This window comes from Thalassophryne amazonica, chromosome 8, assembly GCF_902500255.1.
Source record: "Thalassophryne amazonica chromosome 8, fThaAma1.1, whole genome shotgun sequence".
Taxonomy (NCBI): Eukaryota; Metazoa; Chordata; class Actinopteri; order Batrachoidiformes; family Batrachoididae; genus Thalassophryne; species Thalassophryne amazonica.
Genome location: NC_047110.1, coordinates 935,336 through 961,056, shown reverse-complemented (window position 1 = coordinate 961,056; position 25,721 = coordinate 935,336). Strand labels below are relative to the sequence as shown.

General features: G+C 47.0%; 1 protein-coding gene and 1 long non-coding RNA gene across 2 annotated transcripts in view; both read right to left on the bottom strand.

The window, feature by feature from the left end:
- LOC117515192 (Fanconi anemia group A protein) overlaps positions 1-7,443 on the bottom strand; it is a 114,045-nt gene extending 106,602 nt beyond the window's left edge. Inside the window, exons 1-6 of the mRNA XM_034175663.1 lie at positions 7,315-7,443; positions 6,552-6,647; positions 6,087-6,160; positions 4,662-4,771; positions 4,469-4,579; positions 4,253-4,316 (exon numbers count right to left, since the gene is read on the bottom strand). Coding sequence (XP_034031554.1) covers positions 4,253-4,316; positions 4,469-4,579; positions 4,662-4,771; positions 6,087-6,160; positions 6,552-6,647; positions 7,315-7,395 — 536 coding nt within the window. The 5' untranslated portion in view covers positions 7,396-7,443. The remainder of the gene's footprint in view (positions 1-4,252; positions 4,317-4,468; positions 4,580-4,661; positions 4,772-6,086; positions 6,161-6,551; positions 6,648-7,314) is intronic.
- A 5,589-nt stretch (positions 7,444-13,032) lies between these two features.
- The window catches only part of LOC117515193, a 28,923-nt gene continuing 16,234 nt past the window's right edge, over positions 13,033-25,721 (bottom strand). Inside the window, exon 3 of the long non-coding RNA XR_004562100.1 lies at positions 13,033-13,085. This is a non-coding gene — a long non-coding RNA (uncharacterized LOC117515193). The remainder of the gene's footprint in view (positions 13,086-25,721) is intronic.

The following is a 25,721-nucleotide window of genomic DNA, read 5'->3' as shown; positions in this document are numbered from 1 at the left end:
GTCTGACAACAGTGACGATATTTATTGGCAGAGTTCAGAACACAGAATGGTGATTATAAAATAAACTAGGACTGCAAGCAGTCATGGATGGACCCTCATGTCCCCACCCCACCCCGTCCCTGGGCCAGCACTATTTCTGTTCAGGGGCCGACCCTCATCACACATGTGAAGTTTCAAGTCAATCAGACAAAGCATGAAGGAGTTATCATGACTTGATGTTCCATGGCGAAGGGTCAAAATGGCGGCATCATAGCAGCCACACCCTTTGACATAGAGAAAAGCTTTCGATAACTTTTGATCAGTATTGTCTCTGGATGATCTGAAAGATATCTGAAGTGCATTGGCCAAAATCCCTAGGAGGAGTTCGTTCAAATACAACGTGTGGAAATCATGCCAAATTTACACGAAAATTCAAAATGGCTGACTTCCTGTTTGGAGTAGTCCAATGGTGCAAGAGACTTTTTTGTACATCTGTGCAAGTCACACATGTGTACCAATTTTCATCTCCCTACTCCAAAAAAGTTGCAAGGGGGCGCTATAGAGGCATTTTGCCCCGCCCATGGGCGACGCCCCTATGACCTGTTAAGAGGTTGTCATTCTTGATCTGTGTATCAAGAATTTTCATGATGATATGACAAAATTAAAGCCGTCAAGCCATCATTAAAGATGAGGTTCTGGCAGATATATTCAACATCTCTGTCCCAGGCCAGAGTTCCGCCGTGCCTCAAGACATCAAGGATCATCCCTGTGACCTCTGCACCATCCTACGTCAACAACTAGAGGCCAACTGTACTCACCCCCATCACCACAAAGTGCTTTGAGAGGCTGGTGATGAGGCGCCTGAAGCAGACCATCGATGTGACTGTAGATGAGCACCAGTACGCGTACAGGCAAAACCGGTCCACAGGTGATGCCGTCTCCACCGTGGTGCATCAGGCTCTCTCCCACACAGAGAACAAGGACTCCTATGTGAGACTGCTGTTCCTGTACTTCACCTCTGCGTTCAACACCATCATTCCGCAGAAAATGGTGTCCAAGCTGGCTGAACTAGGAGTGTCAGGATCAACACCACCTCATCCTCCACCATCATCCTGAACACTGGCTCACCCCAGGGTTGTGTGCTCAGTCCACTGCTGTACACATTGATGACCTTCGACTGCAGAGCCCAACACAAGAATAATCTTGTTGTTATGTTTGCAGATGATACAGCAGTGATCGGGCTCATTAGCCAAGGGGACGAGACAGCGTACAGGCAAGAAGTGGAGAACCTGACACGGTGGTGTGGAGACAACAACCTCATCCTCAACACCCAGAAGACCAAGGAGATAGTTGTTGACTTCTGCAGGTCAGCCCCCACCACCCCTCCCCCCTCTACATCAACGGAGCAGCGGAGGAGATCGTCTCCTCCATCAGGTATCTTGGAGTCCACCTCTCCAACACTCTCACCTGGCACACCAACACCACAGCTGTCATCAAGAAAACCCACCAACGCCTCTATCCTTTGAGGAAATTGGGAAGGGCCGGACTGAACACAGAGGTCCTCAGGGTCTTCTACAGCTGTGCAGTGGAGTGTGTCCTGTCCTGCTGCCTCCCTGTGTGGTATGGTGGCTGCACGGTGGCGGAGAAGAAAGTGCTGCAGCGGGTGGTGAAGTCTGCACAGAGGACTATCGGATGCAGCTTACCACACACTGGGGACATCTACATCTCCAGAAGTAGAGACAAAGCCACCTGCATCCTCTGAGACTCCACCCACCCTGCGCACAGTCTGTTCACACCCCTTCCCTCTGGAAGGAGGCTGTGCAGCATCCGGGAAAAACATCCAGACTGAAAAACAGCGTCTACCCGAATGCTGTCAGAGTGTTGAACAGTTCAACATCCACCACCAACACCTGTGAACACTGGACTAACATGCACATTGTCACCTTCTTAATACTCTGCTGCTGTTGCTGACCCTGTGCCTTGTATATATATTCTATGGCCACAGGGGTGCTCATATTGTACATTGCAAAATTTTACAAAGATTAGGTTAAATTATCCCAGTTAACTACACCAAGACCTGAAGAAACTGCATTTCGTTCTGCCTGTAAGGGTCGAGTGACAATAAAGTGAGTCTGAATCTGAGTCTGATCAAAAGAAAGATCATAATTTCATGGTGAAGGATTGATATTTGGCACACCGCCATATGGGCACCATTACTTGTAGCTTCACGGCGATCATCATGTATATTCACCAGCTTGTTCTGCATGTTTTAGAAGTGGAAAGAAGTTGATGGGGTTGACTATGTGACATCCGTATCTGTTAAAGTATAAATAGGACATTTCCTGTTACCACCAGGGCGCTATGAGTTAGGTGGAAAGTTAATATATGGGGATGTTCAGGACGGAGCCTTTTGATCAGCATGAGGACATGATGATGTGTACCAGATTTGAAGATGATTGGATGGAGTCCCTAGAATGAGTTTGTTCAAATGTAAGTTGTGGAAAAGGCCAAAATGACCTCAAAATCAAAACTTCGAATCAAAATGGCTGACTTCTTGTCGACATTTTACCACGTTGAGACTTTTTTGTGTGTACCAGCATGGTAAATATGTGTACTGAATTTCGTGAGGCTATGACAAAAAAAAATACACACACACAACTGGAAGGGTCTTCTGCAAATTTGTAGGGGGCGCCATTTCGCTGCAAGCATGTGTGCAACCCCAAAAATATCAAATTTCAGATACGGCTGAACGACTTTGCAAACTTTGGTGAGTTTTTGAGCATGGGAAAGGGGCGAAATTGTGGCTTGAAATGTGTAAAGAAAAATAATAATAAACAGCGCAATTATATTAGAGTCCACGTAGGACGACTTCGTCATCACTCGGGCCCTAATAAATAATGCAGGTGATTTTGGAATGCAGCAGATGATAAACTTTTTTCCCCAGCTCTGTGGTCACATTCAACTAATAAAAAAAAATTTTAAAGTTTGTTTTAACATCCTTGAGAACAGAAAAAAGTGATGAGGAAACATGGATTTTTTATTTAGTTTTTTTTTCTTAGAAAAACGTGCACTCATTTCAAATCTGAAAAATGACACGAGAGACTGAAAATATCAGTTATTTTTAAAATAAATATCGTTTCCTTTTTGAATACAGTTAATGTACTGTATGTTAGTAGCTTAACACGTTATTATTAAATATTAAAACCATTCACAGAAGGAGTACATGATAAAGTCTTACCTGGCCGTTTCAGTGAGATCTTCTGAAAACTTATCCACCTTTACAAAACAATGTCTGAAAGTAATTTAATTCCTTCTGTCCTGGTTGAAAAAAAGTCCATTATTCACACAGGAGTTCGGTGCCAGCAGCGCCGGCTGTAATCCATTATTGCGGCTGATGGATTGATGATTGAGTCTCTGTTGTTAACGAGCCGTTTTGCGCTGCAAGTTGAAAGACTGCCAGTTCCTCATCTGCTTCTAACTTCTCAGTCTGCACGCGACAAAACTATCTTATAAAACAGTAAAAAAAAAAAAATCAGTTTTGCCTCCGTGCCGCGGACATCATGCAAGTCCGCGCTCGTCAACGTAAAGTGTTTTCACCTGCCAATCAAAAGGATTCTGCTGCCAAGAATAACTGTGCAGCTCCAACCCAAACCACTCAGTGGAAACGGGGCTGTCAGTACCCTGGTTTTTAGTGGTGCATGGTTCAAAATCTGAATATTTATCTCTTCAGAAAACACGCACCAAGAAAGGACAGATTTCAAACTGTTGTTTAATTTTAGTCTCAAATATTCAATAAAACATGGCATAACATGTTACCAACACTTTAATTACAGGGTCCACAAGGTGCCACCTGTTGGTTTCAATGATTAGGGTCACTGAGTGTAGGGGAGGAGCTTATCAGCAACATCACCTGCTGGTGTGATTGGTAGAAATTAAAACTTGCGCACTTGGTTCTTTCTGGAGCTGAAGAGAGACCACTGAACTAAAGACCGTCTGTAACTTAATTATAGGCTAAAATACTTCCAAACCAAATATTCTCTGTCTGCAACAGAGATGGAACCAATCAAAGGTCCAATAAATGACAAAGAAATTCACGTGTGTAACCGTTCAATGCAGGACTCTGGAGGTATTTGTTGGTGTACAGTCATGAAGAGCACACTGACACGAGCTGCAACAAGTCGTGATGTCAACAAGTCACCCAGTCCTCAGACCAAATTCACAAGGAATAATTTCTATTCTGAGATACAAAAAGGTTGTGAAAATAAAACCACACCATAGATCAGCTGCTGTTCCAACTGTGTGCACGTTCACATTCCTGTCCACGATGTCCAGAAGCCCTGCAAACGACAAAAAAAAAAAAAAAAAAAAAAAAAACACAGCACGTTCAGTCCTCTCAGAGCTCTGAGGATGTTATTCCCAAAAAGTCCATTTAATAATTTAGTTTAAGAAGAAATGAAGGAGAGTGAATGGATGAATGTGGCGAGCTCACAGAAAAGCATTTTGTCCAGGACTGAGCGGCACAGCAGGGAGACCCTCCGGCCGGGACCTGCCGAATCGTGGCTTTCTTCAAAACCAGTATCCACCAAGACCCCAAACAAAGCTGTAAGACAGAGAGAAGTTGGAGTCAGCCGTCAGCCCGCCACACGTTCTGGTGAGACGACGGCCTTCCGTCGGTGTCTTACTGGACAGCACTCTGTACTGGACTTGTCGGCTCTCCTCGTCCCCCTGTGGAGGCGTCCACTCACATAGAGCCTGCATCCGTGACACCAACCACATGCCAGCATCTTCATCACTGGAACAACACGAGTCCGAGTCAGAAATAACCATAGACGAGTGAGCAAGTCCTCAAAATAACAACTCAATAAAACAGCCATGCTTTTGATGGATCTTCTTCCACAAACATCTGCCCAAATCAACAGCAGCCTCCAGACTATGGAACCATCTGTGGTCCTGGACAGGAACCACCCACACAGACTACTGAGCCAATAATTAACCTATTTCTCTTCAACTATCAAATTAATTGATCATCGAGTCATCATTCTGAGTATTTTGTTGAAACCAAATTCTCTGATTTCATCCTCTTAAACATGAATATTTTCTGGTCTGTTGTGCATTTATTCAGTCCTCTCTGGCAATAGACCACGTATCTCTGGGCATCAGGCTCTGGAAAACACTGACCGACAGGCTGCACCATTTTCTGACATTTGTGAATCGATTCACAATTGTTCAGCATCACGATGCATGTAAGAATGAAAGGACCCAAGAGACTTCTTGATCCTTTGTTGTCCTACCAAGACATCAACAGCATCAAACATGTCTGTCCAGGGAGTCAGTAAGAACTTCAAAAGCACCTCTGGACCTCCAAGGACCCAGAGACATGAAGGTCACTGCTGAGATACGTGAAAGTCTCTGCAAGTTCAACACTTTCAGCGCACAGACACACCTCTGATGGCGCCGTCTGTACTGAGATAAAGACGATGTTTAATGACTTCTATTGCTGAACAAAACACAGCTTACAGACCCAGTTGCCAGGGTTCGAGTTTTGTTTGATTATAACCTTTGGTTATTTTCTGTGTTTCATTGGTTTTGGTTTGTTTATTCTCTTGCTGGGTTTTTCTGCTTGGGTCTGTCTGTCACTATCTCTCTTGTCCGTCTCTTGGTTCTTGGTGATGGGTGTTTCTCTCTCTCTCTCTGGTCACGCCCTTGTACTGGTGCTTTCCATGCACACCTGTTCCTGATTTGCTAATTGTCACCTGGGGTTACATAAGCTCAGTGGGTGTGTTTGTCCCTCACCAGTTTGTTGTGTCTTCATTCCAGCTCTGTTCCTGTGTTCCATAGTCCTGCCTGCCTCATTGTGTGTTCCTGACCTCCAGCCTGTTGCCGTCTGCCTGATGATTCTTGTACTGCTGCTTGTTCTGGACTGCCTACACGTGTACTGACCTCTGCTATCCACCTCAGTAAAGCTTTTTACAACTAGAGCTGTCTGTTCGAACCGTGCATTTGTGTCCTGCAATTCCTGACCATCCAGCCTGATACCAGCGTGAAGTCAAAAATGAAAACTTTAATAAACAAAGCAAAAGCTGTTTGGTTTTTTTTTTTCCTCTTACCTCTCGAAAATGTACTTGTGAGTGAGAAGGTTGGAGCAGTGTAGACCATAAACCACCTCAAGGTTCGGCAGTCTCTGTAAAAAATGAGAAAAAAAAAAAATTAATATATATGTGTGTGTGTGTGTGTGTGTGTGTGTGTGTATATAAATGGATGAATGCTCGATGTATTGTCCAATAACTGATATGATACCACAGCACTGAAAATCCAGTACACTTCATACCACCACAAACAGTGTTCAGTCAAAAACTGCTTGAATGGGAAGAGATCAAAGACATGCAGTGTCCCAAGATTTGTACCAACAACCACAGCCCCAAAGTGTTACCACGACAACAATACTCTGCTACACTGACACAAAGGTTAATCCAGTTTAGCTCAGAGTGATGGGAACAGTCTGCAGACTCTGACTGTCTGCTGCCAGGTCCATAAACCTGTCCCCCGTCATACATGAAGTCTCACATACCCACCTGAGCTTTTCTGTATTCCTGCCAGAGCAGCTTGGGACACAGCGCCCCCTGGGACAGCAGTTCTCCACAGGAGTCCAGCAGGACATGCAGCCGGACCTGAAGAAGACCAGAGAGGAATCGCTTGTTCACACTGGACCGTCTGCTGGCGGTAAAACAAACAAGTCTCACGTGTCAGTTAAGTATCACAAACTGGGGTGGACAGATTTCAGAGGGAGGTTTTGTCCAGGAAGCCCTGATTACATTCAGTCAGTATGAATCAATAGGTGCAGAGGTTCCTGTTAAACTCCTGCACTGTGGATGTACAGATCCAGTCCGGCAGGACGCACTGGTGCGGCACGCTAACCCATCTACCATGCTATGGAACTGCAGTGGATTCTGGATGGCAACCAACCAGACAGACAATCAGTCCATCCCCATCTCTTGAAATTTCAGCAGCCATCAATCTACTGCAGCCAGATGCAACACGAGTGACCCCGTGACCTCCTCCAGGCGGGCGATGACGGAGCCCAGCTGGCTACTCCTGGTGAATAAAGTGGATGTCTGGTCGCGTCCGTAGTCAGCTGGATTACAGGATCAACGGCCACGTGACCGCTTAAAAGCCATTTAAAGTTAATATCTTTATTTTTCCTCAACGCTTTTCCATTCAGGATGCAAAAAGTCTCTGCAGCAGAATTTATACAACCAGTCAGTGACAAAGGACAGTTATTTAGTTTGATCGTGAGCCGCACAAGAAAATAAATGAGTGAATGAGTCACAGACTTACTCTGTCAGAGGAGATGAGCAGCTCTCTCCTGTCAGTTTCATCCTCGGGTCCGTGCATTTCCAACAGCCTCTCCAGAACCATCTTGACCGACAGCGCCACCACCGGGACGCCCAGGAGTGCAGCCTGACGTCTCAGCTCGCTCACTGGGAACAAACACACACACGTCAGCCTCCATCACGCTATCACAGAAGACATGAGGCCCGACGTGCGCCTTCTTCTGCTCATGCTAATGACAGCTCACTAGATGTCTTCGGTAGCAGGTACGTCCTGAAGATCCTTGGGTACAGCTGGAATGACTTGGTGTCACACACATGTTGCCTGAGGGAGACTCAGACGAGGAGGCTCACTTGCATTGAGGGAACATTTTGGCCATGTGGCGCATGATGCTGATTCAGCGCTGAGGACTCCAGCGGCTGGAGGAGGACAGGGACACGCCCACGCTTCACCTGGCTGCAGAGGATAGATGCAACCATTCAGAAGGCAGCCAATCAGGAATCAGAGTGGTTCCACGATGCGGTGAATGCGGCACCGTGAAGCATGATCTCAGACCTGACCCAGTGTAAACTGCCGCTCTTCACACTTCACTGGTTCCACTCAGGTCCATAAGTATTTGGGCAGGGACAGTTTTTGTCATTTTGTTTCTATTCACCACCACAATAAAGTTAAAATGAGACCTTCCAGATGTTCTTGAAGCGTAGATTTTTAGCTTCAATTCAGAAGGTTGAACAAAAAAAAAAGCATTAAATATTTAAGAATTAGAGACATTTTTCCACACAGTGGCTCCATATAAATAAATCAAGCACTAACAGACACCTGAATGAGCTCATCACTTTTGGGGCAGAGCAGGAGAGATGGAAAATGTGCCATCAGGAGGTGACAGAGGCTTGAGAACTCCTGTATTAGGAACTAATCGTATAATGAATGGTCACACGCAGGGAGGTGGTTGCGTAACATGTTGGACTGTGACACCGACCTTGGCCAAGCTCCAAAATATGGTCATGTTTTCATATTACAAGATCTCACCACACCCCAAGCTGATGGCTCCATTAGCTACAAGCAAGTCCAATTAATAAGAAGAGGTAAGAAACGTGACCGATTATAGGATTATATTTGTTACTAGTATCAGACGTTGCATTCCCTACAATCTGACATGACACCCAACAATTCATACAAACTCCAGACTGTCAGCTTGTCCACTGCTGTCAATGCATTCATTGCTCAAGTTGGCTTGATAACTTCTTTGAAGAACAAAAAAACAAAACAAAAAAACAAAACAAAAAAAACCCGCCGAGCACTCAAACAAGGAACATGTCCAATTCCCAACACTAGTGATCACATTACATATTCACAACAACAAAAACATAGATTCACAAAAATAAAACACACATAAAATAAAGTAAAAGCAGCACATAAAAACAGAACATGTCACCTACCCACTAGGTGTTAAAAGCCATCTTAAATAAATAAATAAGCCTTTAACTTAGATTTATAAAGTGCTTAACCAGGAATAGTGCGTAAGTGGAGAGGTAGCTTGTTCCACAGTCTGGGGCCAGTTACCACAAAAGCACCATCAACCCAGACTTTATATTTAGACCTCTGAGCATCTAAGTAAAGCCGACCAGACACCTCTAATGTCCTACTGTAAAAATTTCAGACAGGTAAGGAGGAGCGAGGCCATAAATAGCTTTAAAAACAAATATTAAAACCTTAAAATCAATTCTAAAATGAACTGGAAGCCAGTGGAGTGAGTACAGGACGGGCGTAATATGCTCACTTCTAAAAGTGTTTGTTAAAAGACGAGCGGCAGCATTCTGCACCAACCGGAGACGTGCAAGAAACGACTGATTAATGCCAAAATAAAGTATATTACAATAATCAAGTCTGGACCTGATGAAAGCATGAATGGCTGTCTGGAGATAACATCTACTGAGGAAGTGCTTTACTTTAGCCAGAAAATGAAGCTGGAAAATACTTGCTTTTACAACAGAGTTTATCTTTTGATCGAACCTCAAACAGCTGTCAAATATCACAAACAAATTCTTGACAGCTGTTTTTATATAATTAGCCAGAGCATCAAAGTTTGGTGTTACTGCATTCAGTATGCCAGAACGTCCAAACACAATGATCTCAGTTTTACCATCATTCAGGTAAAGGATGTTTTGGGACAGCCACTGCTTTACATCACGGATGCAATTCAGTAATGACGACAAAGCATCACTCCCATTAGTCCTCATAGGCAGATAGATTTGCAGATCATCTGCATAGTAATGAAAGGACAGGTTATGCTGAGCTATAACTGACCCCAGTGGCAAAATGTACAAAGGAAATAGAATAGGCCCAAGAAGAGAACCCTGACACGACCGTCCAACAGACCCCATCAGGCTGAAACTGTCCTCTCTGGGAGCATGCTGCGCGCAGCTTCTGGGTGTTTAATGTCGTTTCCTGGTCATCATGATGTCATCCACATATGCACACAAGCAGAGACAGGTAACCCCGGTTTCAGTGAGCAAAGGTCCTGCCACATATCTGTTCCATCCTCCCACTAAACCAGCTGATTCTAATCAGGCAGGTAGACAAGCTCATCAGTGAAATCACTGGTTTCAGAAGCAGCACAGGGTCAGACTGAAGCCGGAGGGTTTTACTGCTGCTCTGAAGGAAGCTACTAATCAGACATTCACCTGCACTTAGGAACGGACCAATCAGAGTGTGTTCATGGACCTTATAAACTGAAGCTCATCTACAACTGTTGAAACGGCAGGACCCGAGTGGACAGAAACAGAGGAGGTGTTCTGGGGTCAGCAGTCTCACTCACAGACAATGAAGTGAACTCAGTCTGGTCTTTTACTTCAGACAAAACCAGTGTTGATGAAATGAGGTCATAATCCACAGCAGCAAAAAAAAAAAAAAAAAAAACAGTTCCTGCTGCCTCTTAGTGCAGTGATATTCCTAATAAAAATCTCATCTCCCAGCTCTGTGAATCAGATGATGTGATGCAGCTCAGAAAACGGCGAGGAGCAGAGACCCGGTGAAACAACCAGCTGAGTAGCAAAAAAAGGACTGCATTTATATAGCGCTTTTCCATCTGCATCAGATGCTCAAAGCGCTTTACAATAATGCCTCACATTCACCCCAATGTCAGGCTGCTGCCATGCAAGGTGCCCACTACACACCGGGAGCAACTAGGGGATTAAAGACCTTGCCCGAGGGCCCTTAGTGATTTTCAGGTCAGGCTGGGATTTGAACCGAGGATCCTCTGGTCTAAAGCCCAACGCTTAACCACTAGACGGTCACCTCCCCTAAACAACAAGGTCCCAGCATGCTTCAAGGCCTCCACCATCCCGATCCTCAAAAAACAAAGAACTTCAAGACTTAATGACTACAGACTCATCACCCTGACCTCTGTGGTGATGAAGACCTTCAAGGGCCTTGTCCTCACATACCTCAAGGCCATCTCTGACCCCCACCTGCATCCCCTGCAATTCACCTACAGAGCTAACAGGTCTGTAGACGATGTAGAGGATGTACTTTCAGTGGCACTGAGTCCATCATCTCCTCCTCCATCACTGTCTGGTATGCTGCTGCCACTGCTAAGGACAGGAGCAGTGCAGCGTATCATCCACACAGCAGAGAAGGTGATCGATTGCAACCTGCATCCCTACAGGACCTGTACACCCCCAGGGCCCCTGAGGGGAGCAAGGAAGATATTGTCCAATCCCTCTCACCCAGGACACAAACTTTTTGTCACCCTCCCCTATGGCAGATGGCTGAGGTCCATCAGGACTAAAACCGAAAGACACAAAAACAGCTTCTTTCCATCCACAGCTAGACTTATAAACAATACCAGAGATCCCCACTTACCCTGCCCCCCCACTCCCAGATAATACAGGCTGATCATCCCTGTACTGTTCATCTGCAGGCCTGCACAGCCCCATTCCACTGTTATATTTATTTGACACTGAACATAGATTTGTCTATTTGACTCCTTTATTTCTTACAGAAGTATTTTTTCCTTTTCTTTTTATTGTTGTTTACTCGGCAATAAATTTGATTCTGTCTTAAATGATCAGGACTCACACACGTCATCTACTGCCTGTACAGTAGATATGTAATCTCAAAAATATGTAATCGAACACAGCCAATGAAATGATAAGGTGCATTCAAGGTCAAATCACGTTTGTATCCTACAAGTTTCTTCCAACTCCGTCTCCTACCCATGTCCAAGCCATATTTCTCTAGGATGGACCCTGAGAAGGTTATCCACGCCTTTGTCACAAGTAGACTAGATTATTGTAACTCACTGGATGTTGGCTTGGATCAGATCTAAACCACCTCCAGCTTATTCAGAACACTGCTGCTCATCTTCTTTTGGGAAAGAAAAAGTCTGACCACATTACGCCGGTCTTGGCTACTCTTCCGTTACCAGGTTGACTTTAAACTTCTTTTAATTGTTTTTAAAGCCCTCAATGGCCTCCCCCAGTGTATCTTTTGGAGCTTCTTTTTCCTTACACCCCAACCAGATGAGCCTTAAGGTATTTTGACCAACTGTTGCTGGAGGTGCCTAAAACCAGATTAAAGACGAGAGGTGCCAGAGCCTTTGCAGCGGCTGCCCCCAGGCGCTGGAATAGTCTCCCCTTTAATATTAGATCATCCCTGTCCATAGAGACTTTTAAAGCCTCTTTAAAAACCTATTTCTTTTCTCTGGCGTTTCCTAAATGAGCAATTACATCTCTGTTTCACCTTAGTATTTCTTCTGTTTTTCTTGTTGCTTAATGCTGACAAATTATACTGTATTCGTTTTGTATTTATCTCTGTTTGAGGTGCAGCTCCATCGAGAGGTGGGAGTGGTGTCTTTTTCTGCAGGCCTGCCGACCTGGACACCAGCACAGACTCCCAGAATTTCCTGTATATTTGTCTAGTGTGTTGGTAGCATGGCACAAGCAGAGGGTCGCCCCTTTGAGTCTGGTCTGCTTGAGTTTTTTTCCTGACCACTGTTGCCTGTGTTTCCTCTGGTCGTTGGTCAGGTTAGACCTTAGTTATGCGATGTGCCTTGAAGCAGCTTTGTTGTGATTTGGCACTACATAAATGAGATGAACTAAATTAATTTATTTCCTACTACTTTTTACTATTAATTTTACTTTGTCTTTTATTTGTTTTATTGCCTGTTTTCTTGTTATTTTTAATTTATTTAATTATGATTGGGGGTAACTTAGTGCCCATTTTGTAATTATGTACAGCACTTTGGTCGATGGTCGACTGCTGTCGTTTTCTTCGAAAAAATTAAAACAAAAATCCAACACTGACGGGTCATATTAGCCAAAATGAGTTTAAAAATATCAGCATGTCAAATATCGCCCAAAAATAAATAAATAAATAAATAAAAATTCTGAATGCATTTTTATAAAAACTGTACTTTTTTCCCTTTGAATGATACCAATTCTTTCCAACTTTACACAGCAGGTGGATGAGTGGATAAAGGAGCTGGGTTCAAACCCCACTCATGGTCTGTGTCCTTGGACATCTGCATCATCCCAGTCCACAGATGGGTACTGGCCTCCATCAGGGAAGTAACCTGCATCAGACTGGCGTCCCATCCCAGAGTAAGCACCGCCAATGTAGGACTTAGAAAAAAAGATCCAACTTATAAAGACCAAAAAAAAAAAAAAGTTATGAGAAATGTTCAAATACTCACCTAAGAGTGAACCTCCAACAGCTGCTGGGATTCCATCAGACGCGTTTTTCTTCATGGACAAAACACAGCATGGATCTGCATTCTACACAAATCAGTGAAGACGCAATACAAAGAGTCAGCAGGTGTACTCCAGAGGAGAACCCAGCCTGAGGAAACATATATAGTTTGAAAAAAAATAACAGATAGATGACAGTTAAAGAAAATGTTTCTATACTCTGAGCGTCAGATCTACAACTCTTCTGTGGTACAGTGAGCAGAAAAACTGCTTTGGTGCAAAGAAAATATCTTTGCCATTTTGTTATTTCTTTGTCAGTTTTCTGAAAATGAGGCAAAATGTGAAAAGTCATCCTCTGTTTAAAGCGCCTTGGTTCTGTGACTCTACACGGCGGTTCCCGCGGAAGCCGCCAACTCACTCAATGGAAAACTGCAACACATGTTTCTTACACGTGATCGTTCGCCAGTTCAGAACAACAAGTCACATTATCACAGGCATTTGTAATAAAACGCACACAAGGAGCCACTCACACATATTAACACGAGTATCAGGCTATGTGAAAGAAGGCAGCGTTCTCAACACACATGAATGGTTAAATCAATCTTGAATTGACGCCATCATGGTTACACCATCAGCCAGTCTGAGACTAAACTCTACACTTAGAAGTTAGGAATAAAATGCTTCTTTGGGTTTATCACTGTTTGAAAACCAGCTCTAGAGGTTCACACCATCCCCTACTACCAATGACACAGTCCATTCATTATTCACTTATTAAGGTTAGGGGAGGCTGACGTTTATAACTCAGCCACATGTGGTGTGCAGCCAGTACACTCCGAGTGCCATCCCAAGCCTGAATAAATGAGGAGGGTTGCATCAGGAAGGGCATCTGGCGTAAAACAAGCCCCGCCCCCCCCAAAAAACATGCAGAGTACAAATCAAATTTCCATACCAGATCGGTTGAGGACGAGGGCAACAACAACTGCCACCAGTGCCATTGCCCAACAGAGGGCCGGCAGAAATTGGCTACTGCTGGGCAAAAAAGAAGAGGAGAACCTGTCCAGAGACAGTGGGAGAAGAGGAAAACTAGAAGGGTGGAAGTGAGAATCAGGACTTTGAATGTTGGCAGTCTGACTGGTAAAGGGAGAGAACTGGCTGATATGATGGAGAGGAGAAAGGTAGACATATTGTGTGTGCAAGAGACCAAGCGGAAGGGAAGTAAGAGCAGGAGCATCGGCGGTGGGTACAAGTTGTTGTACCATGGTGAGGACAGGAAGAGAAATGGTGTTGGGGTCATTTTAAAGGAAGAGTATGTTAAAAGTGTGTCTGACAGGGTGATGAGTGTGAAGTTGGAAATTGAAGGGGTGATGATGAATATCATCAGTGCATATGCCCCACAGGTAGGTTGTGAGATGAAGGAGAAAGAAGATTTCTGGAATGTGTTAGATGAGGTGGTGGAGAGTGTGCCCAAGCATGAAAGAGTGGTGATAGGAGCAGACTTCAATGGGCATGTTGGTAAAAGGAACAGAGGTGATGAGGAAGTAATGGGTAGATATGGTATCAAGGATAGGAATGGGGAAGGACAGATGGTAGTTGATTTTGCAAAAAGGATGGAAATGGCTGTGGTGAATACCTACTTTAAGAAAAGGGAGAATCACAGGGTGACAGAGTGGAGGAAGGTGCACACAGGTGGACTACATTCTTTATAGGAGATGTAAGCTAAAAGAAATCAGAGACTGTAAGGTGGTAGCGGGAGAGAGTGTCGTTAGACAGCATAGGATGGTTGTTTGTACGATGACTTTAGAGGTAAAGAAGAAGAAGAGAGAGAGTGAGTGAGTGAGAGAGAGAATGAGAGCTCAACAAAGGATCAGATGGTGGAGGCTGAAGGAGGAAGACTGCTGTGTGAAATTTAGCGAGCAGGTGAGAGATGCACTGGTTGGAGAGGAAGCAATTTTGGACAACTGGAAAAGTACTGCAGATGTGGTGAGGGAGACAGCTAGGATAGTATTGGGTATGACATCTGGACAGTGGAAGGAAGACAAAGAGACTTGGTGGTGGAATGAAGAGGTCTAGGAAAGCATAAGGAGAAAGAGGTTGACGAAAAAATTTTGGGATAGTCGGAGAGATAAAGAAAGTAGACAGGAGTACAAGGAGATGTGGCGTAAGGCGAAAAGAGAAGTGGAAAAAGCGAAGGAAAAGGCATATTGCGAGCTGTACAAGAAGTTGAATAGTAAGGAAGGAGAAAAAGACTTGTACCGATTGGCCAGACAAAGGGACAGAGCTGGAAAGGATGTGCAGCAGGTTAGGGTGGTAAACGATGCACATAGTAATGTGCTGACAAGTGAGGAGTGTGTGCTGAGAAGGTGGAGGGAATGTTTTGAAGAGCTGATGAATAAAGAAAATGAGCGAGAGAAAAGGCTGGATTATGTGGTGAGAGTAAATCAGGAAGTACAAGAGATTAGTAAGGAAAAAGTGAGGGTTGCTATGAAGAGGATGAAGAGTGGAAAGGCAGTTGGTCCAGATGACATTCCAGTGGAGGCATGGAAATGTCTAGGAGAGATGGCAGTAGAGTTTCTAACCAGATTGTTTAATAAAATCTTGGAAAGTGAGAGGATGCCTGAGGAGTGGAGACGAAGTGTGCTGGTTGCTATTTTCAAGGACAAGGGTGACGTGCAGAGCTGCAGTATCTACAGAGGCATAAAGTTGATCAGCCACAGCATGAAGTTATGGGAAAGAGTAGTACAAGCTAGGCTTAGAAAACAGGTGAAGATCTGTGAGCAGCAATATGGTTTCATGCCGAGAAAGAGCACTACAGATGCAATGTTTGCTCTGAGAATACTGTTGGAGAAGTACAGAGAAGGTCAGAAAGAGTTACATTGTGTGTTTGTGGACTTAGAAAAAGCTTATGATAGGGTGCCAAGAGAAGAGCTGTGGTATTGTATGAGGAAGTCTGGAGTGGCAGAGAAGTATGTTAGGGTAGTGCAGGACATGTACAAGAATAGTGTGACAGCGGTGAGATGCGCAGTTGGAATGACAGACTCATTCAAGGTGGAGGGGGGATTACACCAAGGATCAGTTCTGAGTCCTTTCTTGTTTGCAGTGGTGATGGACAGGTTGATGGATGAGATGAGACAGGAGTTCCCATGGACTATGATGTTTGCAGATGACATTGTGATCTGTAGTGAGAGTAGAGAGCAAGTTGAGTCTAGTCTGGAGAGGTGGAGATATGCTTTGGAAAGAAGGTGAATGAAAGTCATAGAAGCAAGACTGAGTATATGTGTGTGAATGGGAGGGAGCCCAGTGGAATAGTGCAGTTACAAGGAGTAGAAGTGGTGAAAGTAGATGAGTTTAAATATTTGGGGTCAACTATCCAAAGTAATGAAGAGTGTGGTAAAGAGGTGAAGAAGAGAGTGCAGGTAGGGTGGAGTGGATGGAGAAAGGTGGCAGGAGTGATTTGTGACCGAAGAATATCAGCAAGAGTGAAGGGGAAAGTTTACAAGCCAGTAGTGAGACCAGCTATGTTGTATGGTTTAGAGACAGTGGGACTAATAAAAAGACAGGTGGCAGAACTGAAGATGTTGAGATTCTCTTTGGGAGTGACAAGAATGGACAAGATTATCAGAGGGACAGCTCAGGTGGGACGGTTTGGAGACAAAGTCAGAGAGCTGAGATTGAGATGGTTTGGACATGTGCAGAGGAGGGACCCAGGGTATATAGGGAGAAGGATGCTGAGGATGGAGCCACCAGGCAGGAGGAGAAGAGGGAGGCCAAAGAGGACGTTTATGGATGTGCTGAGGGAGGACATGCAGGTGGTTGATGTGACAGAGGAAGATACAGAGGACAGGGTGAGATGGAAATAATTGATCTGCTGTGGCGACCCCTAATGGGAACAGCCGAAAGACAAAGAAGAAAAGGAAGACTATCCTCAAAATCATTGTTAATTAATGATCTAATTATTGATCATCACTTAGATATGATTGGGTTATGTGAAACCTGGCTTAAACCTACAGCTGTCCTCCCCTTAAATGAGGCCTGCCCACCAGCATATACATTTAGTCACGTCCCTCGTGATGCGAAGCAATGCGGGGGTGTTGCTCTTATTTATAAATCTCGGTTTAGCTTATTAGCTGTTGGGGGTCACAAATATCACTCGTTTGAGCATCTGATTCTCCGCTCTGCTCAGGATATTACACATTGCCAAGGTCAGAAGAATAAAAATCAGCCGTATTACTTTGTCACTGTATATAGGCCTCCTGGCCCATATTCTGAATTCTTAGATGAATTTGGTGAGTTCATCTCTAACGTGTCATCGACTAGTTGCAGAAAACATCCTGATTTTTGGTGATTTCAACATTCATATAAATAAGCCTTCTGATCCCCTCTGTTGTGTGGGCCGCTGAAGAGGAGGTACTGCTGGCCCATCACCACCAGAGGGCACCCTGTTTGGAGTGCGGGCTCCAGGCACCAGAGGGCGCTGCCGCCTCACAGGAGCAGCCGGGGTGACAGCTGACACTCATCGCCTATGACAGCTGTCACCACTCATCTGATCTGCATCGGTATATCAGCAAGACGTCATCTCCACCTCTTTGCCAAGATATCGTTCTACCGAGGAGGTAACGAACTCAGCCGTTGTGTTGTCTTTCAGACAGTGACTTTGTTGCTTGTGTTTTGACAGTGGTTGGTGAGTACTTGCAGCTGGAGACTGTATTGAACCCTTTTTGATAAGTACTCACATTTTCCTGACAAGAGGTGGAGGTGGTTTTTTCACCATCCGTGTTGCTGGGTGCAAACGCACCCACATCTAACTGTTTTTGTTCCTCGCCAGCAGTACCAGATCCGACAAGCGGAGGCAGTGGCCACCTGGGAGTTCGGGACTTGGCGGCTCCAGTATTCCCGGGGTTCGGTGGCGGAGGAAATCGTGTGGTTCCGGTTCTGCTTTGGACAGACGTCTTCTATCTTCGAGCCTGCCCACATGACACCTTTGTGAACTGACTTTATTATTTTCTATTGTAATCTGTCGTGCTTGTTGTGCTTATTTCACAACAGTAAAAGTGCTATTTGACTTCCTCCATTGTCCGTTCATTTGCGCACCCTGTTGTGGGTCCGTGTTCCTACTCTTTCACAACAGGATATCTCGGCCAAGGTCATGGATCCCGAGGGGCGTCAACCGGCTGTTGAACAGCCAATGGAAGAACAGGGCGCACAGGCGTCCGCAGGAGGAATGATCGGAGAGTTGCAGCGAATCCTCACCGCTTTCACGGCTCGGTTGGATTTAATGACCGAGCAGAACGTCCTCCTTAACCGCAGGGTGGAGGCTCTCGCCGCGCAGGTGGAAGCGCGCCCTCAGGGCGCTGCTGCGGCTCTCCCTCCTGTCGACCCTGTGCGTAACAGTGACGTTCCACAGGTCGTTCAACGACCCCTCCCACCTTCCCCGGAAGCATACATAAGCCCTCCAGAGCCGTACGGGGGTTGTGTGGAGACGTGCGCGGACTTTATTATGCAGTGTTCGCTCGTCTTCGCACAACGTCCCGTCATGTACGCGACTGATGCCAGCAAAATAGCTTATGTGATAAATCTGCTTCGCGGTGAGGCACGCGCTTGGGCTACAGCGCTCTGGGAGCAGAATTCACGGCTCCTTCAGACATATGATGGGTTTGTGAGGGAGTTCAGAACAGTGTTCGATCACCCAAATAGAGGAGAGACCGCTTCAGCCGTGCTGCTGTCAATGAGACAGGGGCGCCGGAGCGCAGCTGCTTATGCAGTCGACTTCCGCATCGCGGCTGCGAGGTCCGGCTGGAATAGCACTGCCCTCCGCGCCGCCTTCGTAAACGGACTGTCGTTGGTCCTAAAGGAGCACCTGGTGGCTAAGGACGAACCGCGGGATTTAGATGGGCTTATTGATCTCGTTATACGATTAGACAATCGGTTAGAAGAACGCCGTCGGGAACGAGACGAAGGGCGTGGCCGGGCACGCGCCGTCCCTCTCCCTTCCAGCTCCGACCGAGCTCCGCCCTCCCCACGCTCGACGGCCCCTACGCTCCGTGTGGTTACAGCTCCCCCTGCTGATGAAGCTATGGACACAAGCAGGGCCACATTTAGACCACCGGATAGACAGAGGAGGCTGGTCCGCAAAGCGTGCTTTGTTTGTGGCTCGATAGAGCATCAGGTGAGGGACTGCCCCGAGCGGTTAAACACCAACACCCGCCCCTAGAAACTGGGCTAGGGGTGGGCCAAGACATTCACGTGGGACACACCCATATTGCCACACGACTCCCGGTTACAATCCTTTATGAGGATTTAACCCTTCAGGCCCCAGCACTGGTGGACACGGGCTCTGAAGGGAATTTGCTAGACAGCAAATGGGCTAGGGAGGCAGGGCTCCCTCTGGTGGCACTTACTTCACCTGTGCAAGTACGGGCACTAGATGGCTCCCTACTCCCTTTAATCACACATAAGACACCTCCAGTAACTCTGGTGGTGTCAGGAAACCACCGGGAGGAGATCGAGTTTTTTGTGACTCCTGCCACCTCCTGCGTGATTCTCGGGTTCCCCTGGATGTTAAAACACAATCCCCGGATCGATTGGCCGTCCGGGGTAGTGGTTCAGTGGAGCGAGACCTGCCATCGGGTATGTTTAGGTTCCTCGGTTCCTCCCGGTTCCCAGGCTAAGGAGGAGGTCAGAGTCCCGCCCAATCTCGGGACAGTGCCGGTGGAGTACCATGACCTTGTGGATGTGTTCAGCAAGGATCTGGCGCTCACCCTTCCCCCGCACCACCCGTACGATTGTGCCATTGATTTGGTTCCAGGCGTTGAGTTTCCGTCCAGTAGGCTGTACAACCTCTCACGACCTGAGCGCGAATCAATGGAGACCTACATCCGGGACTCTTTAGCTGCCGGGTTGATCCGGAATTCCACCTCCCCGATGGGTGCAGGTTTCTTTTTTGTGGGGAAAAAGGATGGCGGACTACGTCCATGCATTGATTACAGGGGGCTGAACGAAATCACGGTTCGTAACCGATACCCATTGCCCTTGTTGGATTCAGTGTTCACGCCCCTGCATGGAGCCCAAATATTCACCAAGCTAGATCTTAGAAATGCGTATCACCTGGTTCGGATCCGGAAGGGAGACAAGTGGAAGACGGCATTTAAAACCCCCTTAGGTCACTTTGAGTACCTGGTCATGCCGTTCGGTCTTACAAACGCCCCCGCGACGTTCCAAGCATTAGTTAATGATGTCTTGCGGGATTTCCTGCACCGATTCGTCTTCGTATATCTGGACGATATACTCATCTTTTCTCCGGATCCTGAGACCCATGTCCGGCATGTACGTCAGGTCCTGCAGCGGTTGTTGGAGAACCGGTTGTTTGTGAAGGGCGAGAAGTGCGGGTTCCACCGCACTTCTTTGTCCTTCCTGGGGTTTATCATCTCCCCTAACTCCGTCGCTCCTGATCCGGCCAAGGTCGCGGCGGTGAGAGACTGGCCCCAACCCACCAGCCGTAGGAAGCTGCAACAGTTCCTCGGCTTTGCTAATTTCTACAGGAGGTTCATTAAGGGCTACAGTCAGGTAGTTAGCCCCCTGACAGCCCTGACCTCACCAAAAGTCCCCTTCACCTGGTCGGATCGTTGCGATGCCGCGTTCAAGGAGTTGAAACAGCGCTTCTCGTCTGCACCCGTTCTGGTGCAGCCCGATCCTAGTCGCCAGTTAGAGGTTGAAGTGGACGCCTCGGACTCAGGGATAGGAGCTGTGCTTTCCCAGAGCGGGAGGACCGATAAGGTCCTTCACCCGTGTGCCTATTTTTCCCGCAGGTTGACCCCGGCCGAACGAAACTATGACGTCGGCAATTGAGAACTCCTTGCGGTGAAAGAGGCTCTTGAAGAGTGGAGACATCTGTTGGAGGGAACGTCCGTGCCATTCACGGTTTTCACTGACCACCGGAACCTGGAGTATATCAGGACCGCCAAGCGGCTGAACCCCAGGCAAGCCCGCTGGTCACTGTTCTTCGGCCGTTTTGACTTCCGGATCACCTACCGTCCCGGGACCAAAAACCAGAGATCGGATGCCTTGTCCCGGGTACATGAAGATGAAGTCAAAACGGAGTTGTCGGATCCACCGGAACCCATCATCCCGGAGTCCACTATCGTGGCCACCCTCACCTGGGACGTAGAGAGAACCGTCCGGGAGGCCCTGGCACGAAGCCCGGACCCCGGAACTGGGCCTAAGAACAGACTCTACGTCCCACCAGAGGCTAGGGCTGCAGTGCTGGACTTCTGTCACGGCTCCAAGCTCTCCTGTCATCCAGGGGTGCGAAGAACCGTGGCAGTTGTCCGGCAGCGCTTCTGGTGGGCGTCCCTAGAGGCCGACGTCCGGGATTATATCCAGGCCTGCACTACCTGCGCCAGGGGCAAGGCTGATCATCGCAGGGCTTCGGGACTGCTCCAGCCGCTGCCCGTGCCTCATCGCCCCTGCTCCCACATCGGCCTGGATTTTGTCACGGGCCTCCCACCGTCCCAGGGCAACACCACCATCCTCACGATAGTGGACCGATTCTTCGTGGCCCTCCCGAAGCTCCCGACTGCCCAGGAGACAGCGGACCTCCTGGTCCACCACGTCGTCCGGCTGCATGGGATTCCAACAGACATCGTCTCCGATCGCGGTCCCCAGTTCTCCTCGCAAGTCTGGAGGAGCTTCTGCCGGGAACTGGGGGCCACGGTGAGTCTCTCATCCGGGTATCATCCCCAGACCAACGGGCAAGCAGAACGGGCCAATCAGGAGGTGGAACAGGCCCTGCGTTGCGTGACGGCCGCGCACCCGGCGGCCTGGAGTACCCATTTGGCCTGGATCGAGTATGCCCATAACAGCCAGGTGTCGTCAGCCACCGGCCTCTCCCCTTTTGAGGTGTGTCTGGGGTACCAGCCTCCCTTGTTTCCGGTGGTTGAGGGAGAGGTCGGTGTGCCCTCGGTCCAGGCCCACCTGCAGAAGTGCCGTCGGGTGTGGCGTGCCACCCGTTCTGCTTTGCTGAGGGCCCGGATGAGGACGAAAGCCCATGCAGAATGTCGGCAGACCCCGGCCCCTGCGTATCGGCCAGGGCAGGAAGTGTGGTTGTCAACAAAGGACATCCCCCTCCAAGTGGTCTCACCAAAACTGCAGGATCGGTACATCGGTCCATTTAAAATCCTCAAGGTCATCAGTCCAGCCGCGGTGAGGCTTTAGCTTCCGGCCTCACTGCGGATCCATCCCGTTTTCCATGTGTCCCGGATTAAGCCACATCACACCTCACCCCTCTGTACTCCGGGTCCGGCACCACCTCCTGCCCGGATCATCGATGGCGAGCCGGCTTGGACTGTGCGCCGGCTCTTAGATGTCCGTAGGATGGGCCGGGGCTTCCAGTATTTGGTGGACTGGGAGGGGTACGGACCCGAAGAACGCTCCTGGGTGAAGAGGAGCTTCATCCTGGACCCGGCCCTCCTGGCCGATTTCTACCGCCGCCACCCGGACAAGCCTGGTCGGGCGCCAGGAGGCGCCCGTTGAGGGGGGGGTCCTGTTGTGTGGGCCGCTGAAGAGGAGGTACTGCTGGCCCATCACCACCAGAGGGCACCCTGTCTGGAGTGCGGGCTCCAGGCACCAGAGGGCGCTGCCGCCTCACAGGAGCAGCCGGGGTGACAGCTGACACTCATCGCCTATGACAGCTGTCACCACTCATCTGATCTGCATCGGTATATCAGCAAGACGTCATCTCCACCTCTTTGCCGAGATATCGTTCTACCGAGGAGGTAACGAACTCAGCCGTTGTGTTGTCTTTCAGACAGTGACTTTGTTGCTTGTGTTTTGACAGTGGTTGGTGAGTACTTGCAGCTGGAGACTGTATTGAACCCTTTTTGATAAGTACTCACATTTTCCTGACAAGAGGTGGAGGTGGTTTTTTCACCATCCATGTTGATGGGTGCAAACGCACCCACATCTAACTGTTTTTGTTCCTCGCCAGCAGTACCAGATCCGACAAGCGGAGGCAGTGGCCACCTGGGAGTTCGGGACTTGGCGGCTCCAGTATTCCCGGGGTTCGGTGGCGGAGGAAATCGTGTGGTTCCGGTTCTGCTTTGGACAGACGTCTTCTATCTTCGAGCCTGCCCACATGACACCTTTGTGAATTGACTTTATTATTTTCTATTGTAATCTGTCGTGCTTGTTGTGCTTATTTCACAACAGTAAAAGTGCTATTTGACTTCCTCCATTGTCCGTTCATTTGCGCCCCCTGTTGTGGGTCCGTGTTCCTACACTTTCACAACACCCTCTGCAAATCAATTATGGAAATTGTGGACGCATTAGGATTTCGGCAATGCATTCAGGATTCGACACACATTAGTGGAAATACCCTGGATCTGGTTCTCGCACGTGATATTGCTATCACGAATATTGACATCATGCCTCTTACATCAGTGGTCTCTGATCACTCACTTAAAAGTTTACAGTTTCACTGGCGTGTTTAGTGGAACAACAATCTTATTTATCACTGTGGCCATGCATCAACTCAACTACAACTGAACTCAAAGTGAGACTGCCTGATGTTTTAGCTTCACATCTGGAAAATGCCCAATCAGTAGACAGAATTGTGGACAGTTTAAACTTAGCACTCAAAACTACACTCGACATGATTGCGCCACCTTTACTAAAACCACACCCCCACCAAAACACAGTCACCTTGGTTCAATGATTACTTGCGTGACCTCAAGCATAAGGCTAGAGGTCTAGAATGGAAATGGCGTAGTTCAAATTAGAAATATTCCATCTTGCGTGGCGTGATGCTATCTAAGACTATAAGCATGCATTACTGGCTACAAAGTGGACCTATTACTCTGATTTGATCAACAAAAACAAACATAACTCAAAGTTTTTGTTCGACACGGTGGCAACACTTATTCATGGACAACCACCTGTAGTTCGCTCTCCTTTTACAGCACAAGATTTCCTGGATTACTTTGAAAAGAAAATAGAAGACATTAGGTTAAACATATCCCAGCATGCCTTAACCCAGCCACTACACCCTGCTACTGAGGTGGGCACTATTACTGAGGTATTACCTAGATTTACAGAATTTGATAGTCTCTCACTAGGCATGCTGACGAACCTCGTAACGTTTATAAAAAGCACAACCTGCTTATTTGATCCGAAACCAACAAAACTGTTTAAGGACCTGTGGCCGACTCTTGGGCCGACTGTGCTGGAAATTATCTCTCTTTAACCTCTGGATCTGTTCCTAAATGTTTCAAATCTGCAGTGATTAAACCATTACTTAAGAAACCTAATCCTGACCCCAGTGTATTGAAAAACTATCGGCCGATATCAAATTATCATTTTGCTCTCAAATTCTGGAAAAAGTGGTGTCACAGCAGCTCGTGGACTATCTTACTGAGAATAATCTCTTTGAGCCACTGCAGTCTGCTTTTAGAAAATATCATTCCACAGAGACAGCTCTCACTAAAGTGGTGAATGATCTTCTGCTTACAATGGATTCGGACACCACTACGGTTCTGTTGCTGTTAGATCTTAGTGCTGCATTTGATACCGTGAATCATCACATTCTACTCGATAGGCTGGAGAATCATTTTGGGATTACTGGGAGTGCTCTTGCATGGCTGACACCATACCTGATCAGTCGTTCTCACTGTGTCTTGTACAGTAACACTACCTTCAACCTTAGTGACACAAAATTTGGGGTTCCACAGGAGTTCGTCTTTTATTGCTATGCTGATGATACTCAGTTATACATGCCGACTGCTGGTAATCTCATCTTTAGAAGATTGCCTTGCATCAGTGAAAAGCTGAATGTCCAGCAATTTCCTACTTTTAAACTCTGATCAGACTGAAATGATGATTCTTGGTCCAGTGAGACATCGGAATCAATGTGACCATCTTACGCTTAGCCTAGGCTTGTGTGTCATACGTCACTGACAAAGTGCGGAACATTGGAGAAACTGCTTTAACAGCCATTAACATCACTTTGAGCAGGTGGGATGAGCTCATCAGTGAAATCATCTGATGGAGTCAGTGGCTGTAAAGAAAACCTGCCCCCTCTTGGCCCTTTCTGGAATACTTTGGACACCACTGCTCCACTGGAGTGAGTTTGTGTCAAAGGAGTGAATTTCTGCTTTGGTGGTTTCCATCTGGGACCCAGGGTGGTTTGGTCATGGTGCTGTACTGTGCAGACACCAGCAGATACTCCCAGAGTTTAAAATTATCAGTTATCTGAAGGCGCATTCCTGACGTTTGTTTGAACAGTAACAGTAGGAGATAAACTCCTTCAACAGTTTGACTTTAGAACTGAAATAATTAAAAAAAACTCTAATAACTGTGTGTCTTATTCCCTGGTAACAGAAATACTGTTGAGTGAGTAAGTAAGTGAGTCCCAGCCAGCTTGCATAGACAATAACTCAAAAACCAAGACCAGTTATTAATTTTTAGCGCACCAACAAAAGGACATAAAATAGGGACTAAGTCATTAAAATCAAGAGAACTTTGATGCAGCAGATGAATCAAAAAGTCAACCTTCAAACATAAGCTTGCAGCCTCAGAGGAATCATAGTGCCACACAGGAAACATCCAACACAAGTTAAACCGAATTATCGCACATGTGAACGGGGATAAACTTTTACTTCCGGACTCCAAATTAGCCACAGCCAACTCAAAACACTGTTCCCAAACATCTGAAACAGCCACCTTTCAAACTGTTCA